Source organism: Magallana gigas, chromosome 6, assembly GCF_963853765.1.
Source record: "Magallana gigas chromosome 6, xbMagGiga1.1, whole genome shotgun sequence".
Classification (NCBI taxonomy): domain Eukaryota; kingdom Metazoa; phylum Mollusca; class Bivalvia; order Ostreida; family Ostreidae; genus Magallana; species Magallana gigas.
This window is the reverse complement of record NC_088858.1, coordinates 55,823,434-55,833,935: the sequence shown is the minus strand read 5'-3', so window position 1 is coordinate 55,833,935 and position 10,502 is coordinate 55,823,434. Positions and strand designations below refer to the sequence as shown.

At 35.1% G+C, this 10,502-nt stretch overlaps 1 protein-coding gene across 1 annotated transcript; it reads left to right on the top strand.

The window, feature by feature from the left end:
• Nucleotides 1–2,860: 2,860 nt before the first annotated feature.
• Nucleotides 2,861–7,540, top strand: LOC109618692 (uncharacterized). The gene is made up of 3 exons (XM_066088322.1): nucleotides 2,861–2,935; nucleotides 3,308–5,364; nucleotides 5,582–7,540. Exon 3 carries the CDS (start codon nucleotides 5,732–5,734, stop codon nucleotides 7,538–7,540), a length of 1,809 nt encoding a protein of 602 aa, XP_065944394.1. The 5' UTR covers nucleotides 2,861–2,935; nucleotides 3,308–5,364; nucleotides 5,582–5,731.
• The last annotated feature ends 2,962 nt before the right edge of the window (nucleotides 7,541–10,502 follow it).

The window sequence follows — 10,502 nt, the reverse complement described above, 5'->3', positions numbered from 1 at the left end:
GAAAGGACCCATATCAAAAGATACTGATGAAAGCGATATTAACTGAGCTTGTGAGGTTGATATCACTTTTCTGTGTCTTCGGTCTATATCACTTGACATGGGTGTTTATAGTCACATATGTATTGTAAAATGATGTCCATAGTAGTTATATAATCATATTTAAATTAATTAGTTAATGTAGCACATCATATAATCTCAGACGACCATATCTCTTAAGCTCTTTGGGTAATCATCCAAGGCAGACGATCAAGATCAGCTAGAGGTAAAGACTCTAGGACATGTCAAGTGGTTTTTGATTTTGTACAATCAATGAGAATTTCAAAAAAAAAATTGTTTTATGTAGGTTAGTTACGCACCAATGTGTCTTACTAGTATGTACAGTACAGGGCCCTGGTAACTTGATCAATACAATAACAATAGCAGACTCATACGGTTCTGTAAATGGTACATAAATAAATAATAGAATATTCAATAATAAAGAAATATATATATATTTAATGCCAGTTTCACTCATTTAGCTGATAAATGGTCCTCGAGTATCTTTATACGGTACGGAAAAAGTCTTATATGATTAGTGTAATATGACTTGAGAGAAGGAGATGATTAAAGGAAGCAAACATTTTAACTGTATCTAATTTGATGTACATAGTAAAACATTCTGATAGAGTACCAGTATCGGTAAGGTCTTCATTACTCGTGTATTATTCATAGTTACATGTATCATAATACATTTTGGAAAATTTTGAGCGATCATAAGTTTAAATTGAATTTTTAATATTTTTTTAGTTAAAATCAACGCAGAATGTAACATTATATAATTAGTGCCTGTTTGGGAGGGTAACAGTTGAAATTGACACCCCGAGAAAACCATTGTCAACCGACGCGAAGCGGAGGTTGACAATGGTTTTCGAGGAGTGTCAATTTCAACTGTTATCCTCCCAAATAGGCACTATTTATTTTGTTATACTGAATGTCTTAATTTTTAAGAAAATTTTACTGCTTCTAGATAGGAATAACGTGAATTCTACAGCGAACCGTACGCGCATTATTTTCGCGCATGTAACAATTTGTACTGCTAACGCTGAGGGTATTAGAACGGATTATGAACTGCGTCTTAACCAATCAGATTTCAGAATTAAACATGAAAGTATAACAATATATAAATAGTGCCTTTTTGGGAGGGTAGCAGTTGAAATTGACACCCCTCGAAAACCATTGTCAACTGACGTGAAGCGGAGGTTGACAATGGTTTTCGAGGGGTGTCAATTTCAACTGTTATCCTCCAAAACAGGCACTATTTATTTTATTACACTGAATGTCTAAATTTTAGAGAAATATTTACTGCTTTAAGATAAAATGACGTGAATTCTACTGCAAACCGTACGTGCATAATATACGCGCATGAAACAATTCGTTGTGTTACCCGTTGTCAAGTGTGTTGCTAACGCTGAGGGTAATAGAACGGATTATCAACTGCGTCTAAACCAATCAGATTTCAGTATTTAACATGAAAGTATAATAATGCAAAATGTTACCAATATGAATCGGGGGATGTGTTCTTATTTTTTTAATCTAAAGCGCTTATTTTTACAATATCAAAATTTAAAAATGAAATCGTCGTCATTTTTTTCCGGTTCCGGTTCAATCTTTCCGGTTCGTTATGGTTGATGTAATAATGTTTAATGTCATTAAAATTCTAAATGAGAACTGGAATGTCGGGCAATGTAAGGGGTGGCCAATTAGAACAGATACATTCCATTGCCTAATCGACATCTAATATACAAAATATCCATTTATAATTGTACTAGTATGTAAAAATTAATTAAAATGAACCACAATCGATAAAGTCCGTATTATTGATGATGAATTCAACGAAGTCCATTCCATGTTAATCCAAAAAAAGATGCAAGGAATTGCAATGAATTTTTTCTAAATGTTTTCCTTTGTACCTTTCCGAGTAAATCAATCTTAATTGTTTCAGGGAGTTGCAATAAACGAGTTCTCAGAATTTCAAGTAAATCAAAATTATGTTTTAGGTATAAAATATTCATTTCATAATGTAAAATTCCGGGTAAATCAATCAAACTTGGTGAAGGGAATTGCAATTAAATAGTTCTCTGAATTTTGATAAAAACGCAGTATATTTTTCTGTATTAAATATTCATTTATAATGCACCGTTGTATGTTGATCAATCAAAATTGATGCATGAAAGTGCAATACAAGACTTCCCTAAACGAAATATTTTCTATATAAAAAAATTGCTTTTAATTTTACCAATCCGTGTAAATCAATCAAAAAAGTCACATAGGTTGTAGATGACTGTAATGAACTTTTTTTTCAGAATTTTAAATTTGAAATATCTTTCCTGTATAATGGAAGACTGTATGCGATTTGGATAACAAGTTTCGAATCATTGACCATTTTACATGTTTTCTTTAGTTTTTGTAATTCTCTACATAATTATGAAATCTTGATATTAAAGCAATTTAAAAGCAGTATTGCATTTTAATAAAGCATAAACTTTACAATTTGAACGAAGTCAAATTCAATAAAGTCAAAATTATACATACAGAACACCACTGGCAACTAATGAATAGTATTTGCTAAGGATATTTAATATAAAATTGACAATCTTGAAATTGGATCAATTACGATGCATATCAATATGATATAATATTTTAAGTACAAATATAAATGTTTTAATTTCGTCAAAATTTTAAATGTAAAAATAACCTTTATTCACAATTTTATCTATTGCTGGTATATGTATGTATGATATTACGGAATTAATTCCAGCGGGGCAATTTTTCAATGTTTTGGGTCCGGTAAAATTAAGTGTATTATGTAACTTCCGCCCAGCATCTCTGTGCACATTGTGTAACGAGGACGATAAACAAACGCTGTATCACTTAGCGACTTAGTCAGGAGAACAAGGTATTTTACAATTATATGCATATATATTTAAGCCTACTGTATCGTTAACGTCCTTTATCTTGTTTATATGCATATATTGAATGTAGACATAACGATTACTCTGTATTTGGAGCATTAACTACCTAATTTGCTACTAGTGGAATTATTTGTTGCACATTTAGAATTATGTGTCATTTGTAACTTAGAGTTATTCTCCTTTGTACAGTAGAGTTAGGTAAAGCGCTAAGTTTGTTTACATGTATCAGTGAAATATCAACGTAATATTATCTTTTGCTACCAGTAATGATTTTGATTATTAATTGACATTGATTAGTGAATAAAATTAATGCATGGCTCTGATGTACTTACTAATTAACTTTGTATTGTTTACAGTTCTTACGTTGAAGAACCAATATTGAATAAAAATCTTCATCAGTATGAAAGACTAGATTCGATTTGATGACCAAGCCAGCTACAGTAAGAACTTGTCTGCATTACGACCTTGATTTTATTTCACATAAAGATGTCATTCGTGAGTTGTGAAACGACACTGGTTGGTACAACGCCCGGTATTGAGGAGAGAGCCAATGGCACAACGTCTAATGAAGGATACGAAGAACCAGATGCTGACTCTGATCATTCAGTAAATATGGACGAGGTCCAAGTTAAACAGAGAAAGACAAGCCCTGAATGTAAGCTCACTGACAGGATGACGTAATACATGGAGCAAGAAGCAGCGAAACGTGAGAAGAGGTGTTTATTGTTTTTGACAGATGGAAGCTGATGGTCAAGGAATATCGGCGAACAATGAAGACAGAGTGAAACGAAAAATTAAAGTGCTTGGTGACATGATTGACAATATAACCAAGTTAGAACGAGATGTCTTACAAGCCTTTGAACATTTCCGTAGCGCTTCTGGCGCTCCTCCTCAAGGCATTGTTCGCAAGGTTGATGCCTGTGTCGCTATTTCTAAAGACTTGATCAGTGCAATAAACGAGAAGATTTCTGGGTTAGGAGACAGTGCATTCAATCTAAGAAACAACAAATATACAAGATTCGTATTTTGTGACTTGACCTTATCTAGTGTCTCAGAGAGCGACTCCCTACTGTCCACCAAATATATTGACGCTGTTGCAGATCCAACATCTAAGAAGGTAGAGCTTGAGTCCATAAAGAGAGAGGAAGAGAACCAAATGAAGTTTCAGGCACTGCAAGAACAGCAACGACAACTACTTGAAGCCAAATAACTTGAAGTTAGAAAACTACAAGTGGAGAAGTCAGTAGCGATTTGGGAAGCAAAACTTCACGCCTACTCTGATCTGCTGCAAGGATGAGGGAACGTCGCTGGAGCCACTAGTAGCAATTCAACTGTTTTGCCTGTCGTCATGCCTACGATCCATCCCACTGTGGCGCCTGTTGTCACGCCTACGAGCCAACCTACCATTTCGCCTGTCGTCACGCCTACGATCCAACCTACCGTTGTGCCCGTCGTCACGCCTATGATACAACCTTACGTTGCGCCTGTCGTCACGCCTGTGAGCCAACCTTACGTCTACCTGTCGTTACGCCTGTGAGCCTTTAGCAAGAGTGTTCGCAGACTCAATGAATCTCAATAGACTCCCCATACCGGAGACGTCTGCGTTTACAGGATTCACAAAGATTTGTAGAATGGAAGACAGTCTTTCGTGCATTGATAGAACGTTAAGGCATTCCAGAGCAAGTCAGATTTTTTTATCAGAAAAGATACGTTGCAGGTGAAGCATTGCAGGCCATTGACGAATTCTTCTACAGCGGAAGCGGCTCTGTATATGAAAACGCCAGAAAAGTCCTCCAAAACCGGTATGGTCACCCATTTGTTATACAGAAAGCGTTTCGAAAGAGACTAGAAAACTGACCCAAAGTCTCAGAAGGGTAGTCGCAGGCTCTGAGAGATTATGGCGACTTTCTACAAGCCTGTCGAGATGCTACGTCTCGGGTACCAAGCCTTAAGATCCTGGATGACTGTTCTGAAAATCGTGAAATCTGTAAGGACACTGTGTGCTCTTGACATTATTTTGTTTTTTTTAATTGTTTTTTTATCCATTTTTTGTTCTTTATTTAGCTCTTATTAGTTTTTACACTTTTGCGTATATTTATGTGGTCATTTACTGATCCTGTCTCCCCTACAGACCTTCATTACGAATTATCTTACTAGTAAAACTCAATTACAGCAACCCCTTGTTAGCAAATTAATTCGTGTGCTGTCTATAGTTTAAAATTTAAATTCTTCAGAAATATTTTTGTACAAGTTAACCACTCTGAGTTTAGTATATCCGGTAATCCTTTTTGGTACAAGTTAACTACAACGTATATCTGGTCAATCACTCACTTCCTGTCAGCCTTACTGACCAGTCCGGTCTCACTTTGTCTATCGTCTTCAATCTGGTTAGATGCGTGCCTCGAGCCACTAAGTAAGTCTTTTTTATTGAAGTAATTGCTTAAATCTGTCAGTATGTAATTGTATTTTTGAAGTTTAGTTACAGATGACAATTTTATTATGCAGATAAAACATTCTCAAAAGTATGGCACGCCATTATGGTCTTTAAAGTAATTTACATATTTTTTCTATGTATGAAGTAAGGTTCTATATTTTCCTATTTAGTAATTTGTTATTTCTATTTGTTGTAGTTTTTTACCAATATTATTCACGACGGCAACGTTTTCCATACAAAATAAACTATGAAACCCGTGTGACTTTTGTTTACGTTGTGCGTTGTGCAAGGTTAGCTATCTGTCTGCACCAGGCAGAATAGTAAAAAATTAGTGAATTCGTTTGGCATGTCTGCTGCGGATCGACGGATACGGAAACTCACACCCAAAGGCCTCGCCATCTTCAACGAACAGTGTGAAAAGCTGAAAAGAAAAACCGATGAAACCTGGGCGGAAGTGGAGGATGCTCTTGTAACATCTGGAACATGCGCAAAGGACTTCCACAAAATAAGAGAAGTAGAACGTTTAATTTCTGTGAAATTCAAAGATTTCTGTATCGCTAGCGAAGACTATAAGAAATATCTACTTTCTCAAAATACAGAGGAGGCAGTCAACTTGTTAAATGAATTAGAAGTTTCAATGAACAAGTGTTTTTCAATTGTAAAAAGAACAAGTGATGATTTGAAGGAAACCAAATTTGAACTCCTTGAAACACTAAGTCATGTGTCGTCTAATGTATCAAGTTTTCAAAGAGCTAAAGCGCAAGCTGAAAGGGCGAAACTAGAACTGATCAAGAAAGAAGGTGAGCTTTTAAAACAAAAAACTGATATCGAAGCAAAAATTAGTATCGTCAGACAGGAGAAAGAAATCATCTCAGCAGAAGCGGACTTCACAGAAGAAGAAAAGATTGATCTTCCGATCTACTCAAGGGAACAGATGACGAGTGCGTTTATCCTCAAACACGACCATAACCCATCAAATACCGAAGATGACCACATTCAACAAAATCAACCATATTTTGAACAGAATCCACCAATCAGTGTTCAACATCCAGAGGCGGATGGCCGACATCCGGGATATCTAAATGCAGTTAATCAAGGTTGTGTTCCGTCAATTCCAATTCATCAAATGCATCAATTGTGTGCGCCTTCTAATTCAGTGAATCCAGTTTGTTCTACCTCGATTTCAGTGCCTCAAGTTTGTGCTTCTCAAAATTCAGAGTCTCAAGTGAATGTCCCTTTAAATTCAGTGTCTCAAGTGAGTGTTCCTTCAAATTCAGTGCCTCAGATGCGTGTTCCAAATTCAGTTGATCAACGGAGTGCTACATTGAATGCAACTTCTCAAGTGTTCGTTCCCTCGAATTCAATGCGTCAAGTTTGTGTTACTACAAATTCATTGCCTCATGTAATTACCGCTCCAAATCTAGTACCACCACGGACCGACAACACTTCGACAATGGCCGACTTTTCAAAGTTTTTGCTACGCAAGGATTTTCTACTCACAAGATTCACCAACTTTGATGATCGTCCAGAAAATTTCAATTCTTGGAGTTCTTCATTCCGGAGTGTTATTCTAGAACTTGGTGTCACAGAGTTTGAGGAAATGGATCTACTTGTGAAATGGTTGGGTCCAGAGTCGTCAAAGTTTGCACGCACACTGCGCTCCGCAAACACCCACAATCCTAGCCTAGGTGTAAAGCGTATTTGGGATAGACTGAACGATAAATATGGGAGACCTGAGATGGTGGAACATGCTCTAAAACAGAAACTACACTCGTTCCCAACCCTCACAAATAAAGATCATGCCAAATTGTATGATCTCGTGGACATTCTCACCGAAATTGAATCGGCGATGACTAATCCAAAATACGAAATTTGTCTGAGCTACTTCAATTCATCTACTGGAGTACTACCCATAGTTGCCAAACTACCCATATCTCTACAAGACAAGTGGACCTCTCAAGCAGCTGGATATAAAAAACGGAATGATGTAGCATTCCCTCCATTTTCCTTTTTTGTCGAGTTCATCCGTGAAATGTGTGAAATCCGTAACGATCCTGGACTTGTATGTCAACCGTCCACAAACACGTTATCTTTCAGCACTTCTACACAGACCGTCCACTGCGTAGGACGGGATTTTTCTTTCTCGGGCTTATGATCTTTAATACAATGATGTAGTTGCCACGTTCCAATCCGGTGTTTCATATACATGTATATTATTCAGTTTTTAGTTTAGTGCTAGTTTTGTAGATGGCTTTCTTCTTTCAGTTTTAATTTTGTTGTCCTGAAGAAGGGACGGGTTGTCCCGATTTGACAATATTTTATTTTATTGTCCGTGTTGTTAGTTATTTTTAGTGCTTATATATATATATATATATATATATATATATATATATATATATATATATATATATATATATATATATATATATATGGTTGAAACCATGTTAAAACAGATTGGCGCAGATAAAAAAAAAGAAGACAATTTTGGAATATTTTGCGTAAAATTGGTAGTAACCAAGTAAGTCGTGCCTTGAAAACCTACGATTTATCCTAGTTTTATGTAATTTTTTTCTGCACATTTGGACCATTTTTATAAAAATACACATACCTATGAAAGAAGTCTAATTTAAATTAATGGAAGGGAAAATTTCCAAAATAACTCTAATTAGACATTGTCATTTTCCCTCGTTAAAATTCACAGGAACGAAATCAGATTTCATATGGAGATCTATTATTGGGAATACTGACATCTTTTCTCTATTCGGAAGTCATTCAGAATACGTCGGACAATTTTTTTAAACGTTATCATCCGGGTAACTTCATGTCTTTAGCAATGGAAAATCAGCGTAGACATTATTTTAGTCCTGTATTGAAACCTGACAAACAAGAGGGGTCGTCTAAAAAAGAAAATTTTAGGATTTGTTCATACTATTGAATGAAGATTGTTTGAACCTAGAGGTATTCATATATATCGAATAATTCAAGAATATATGTGGCAAAAAATATCTTGGGATAGACTATACTCCCTTCTCAAACAATATTCATAAGCCGCACGTCAAAATCCTAAAGGATGACGTTTACTCAAAATGAAAATAAAATCCACTGATGATAATGAAAAGCCTTCTATTGTTTGTTATAGACCTTATAGATAGTAGTGTTATTTTTTTCTTTCCATATATTTTCAAAATCAAGAAAAATCCAATAAATTTTTACACTACGATTGAGATTTTCTTCATTGTGTAACTGTTACAGTTTATGAGTGATAGTGACACTAAATAGATGCAAAACATTAAAATTTCAGCAAACAATTTAAAAAAATATTCCAGTCCAAATTTCCTCTTTCAGTTTTCAAACCCTTACCCATTTTTGATCCAATGCTACAAAAAATTGAATGATGATGATACAAAAACTTTTATAGTATTAAACTACTTATATTGACCTTATTTTTATAGGCATACAATTTATACAAGGTCAATGATCAAAATTTTGAGCTATGGTGTTTTTTATCGGTTTCAAGCATTTTTCAATATTTTTGCAATTCGTGTCATACAATAATCTTAATGAATAAGTAAAGTAAAACCAACAGAAAATATGCATAACTATATAGACTAATTTATAAAATCTTTACTTTTAATATTAACGTATTGCAAAAATGTTTTAGCGGAAAAAAAAATCTACAAAATTTAGTTCGAATTTCCTGTTTGGCTAAAAGTCTATATTTGTTTGAGCCTAATTCCACAATATAGTAGAAATATCAAATGTTATGTCTATAATAATTCATCTCATAGATACTTTTTTGTGTTTAGAACAAATTTTACTCATGACAATGAACTTTATAACAATCCGAAATTGAGAACCCAAACTTTGAGTAAACAATACCCTTAACGAATGCCTAAAATACATTTGTACGAGCAAGTTCACATTCAGATACCCAAAATGCTAAAACCCAAACGGGACATATTGGGTGAATACATTAAAGTCAAATTAGTAAATAATCAGGGCAAAGTCATGCAAATCACAACGGAGAGGAATCAGTAATTCATGAATAGAAATTATCCTGATAATATTCAGAATTGTATTCAACAATACGGTAATCTCTACCTGCTCCTTTTTTGCGCCATTTTGTTCTCGTTTCAAACTACCTAAAGTGTTGTTGTGAGTTCTAGTCCCTCGAAATTCTTCCTTGCTGTATTCTCGGAGACCATGATTTGAACAAACTTGAATCTACACTACCTGTTCAAATCATGGTCCCCGGGCGTAGGGTGGGGCCACAATTAGGGGATACATTTTTATACGGGAATATATAGAGAAAATCTTTTAAAAAATTTCTTTTAAAAACTATTTGGCCAAGAAAGCTCAAATTGGCGTGTAACCATGCTCAGATAATGTAGATTCAAGTTTGTTCAAATAATGGTCCCTGGGGGTAGGGCGGGGCCACAATGGGGGATAAATTTTTAAAGGAAAGCCCAAATTTGAGTGGAAGCATCCCCAGATCGTATAGATTCAAGTTTGTTTAAATAATAGTCCAGGGCTATGGTGAGGCCACAATGGGGGATGAATTTTTACATAGGAATATATAGAGAAAATCTTTAAAAATCTTTTTAAAGACTATTTGGCCAGAAAAAGCTGAAACTTGTGTAGAATCATCCTCGGGTAGTGTAAATTCAAGTTTCAAAATCACAATCCCTAGTGATAGGGCGGGGCCGTGATGGCGGTTTGAATTTTTACATAGGAAAATATAGAAAAAATCTTTAAAAATATTCTGGGAAAGTTTACGGTCCAAAACTCAGTACTTAGTGTGAAAGCACAGGTTATGCAGATTTAAGTTTGATGAAACCATGATTCCCTAGAGAAATATGGGGCCACGAAATGAGGGGGGGGGGGGTATATAGGAATAGAGAAAAATCTTCTTACAGGTACAACAGCAAAAAGGGCTTGGTATTTACCAAAAAAGAGGCAGATTTTCAATTTTCTTTAGCAAGATCTATTGTACTTAGTTGTCAAGATATTTTGATAATGTAATGCTAATTTGATCAGAATTAAGGCAATTGTTGCTCAGGTGAGCGATGTGGCCCTTGGGCCTCTTGTTAGAAGATTCTAAATTATCGCCCTTTGGT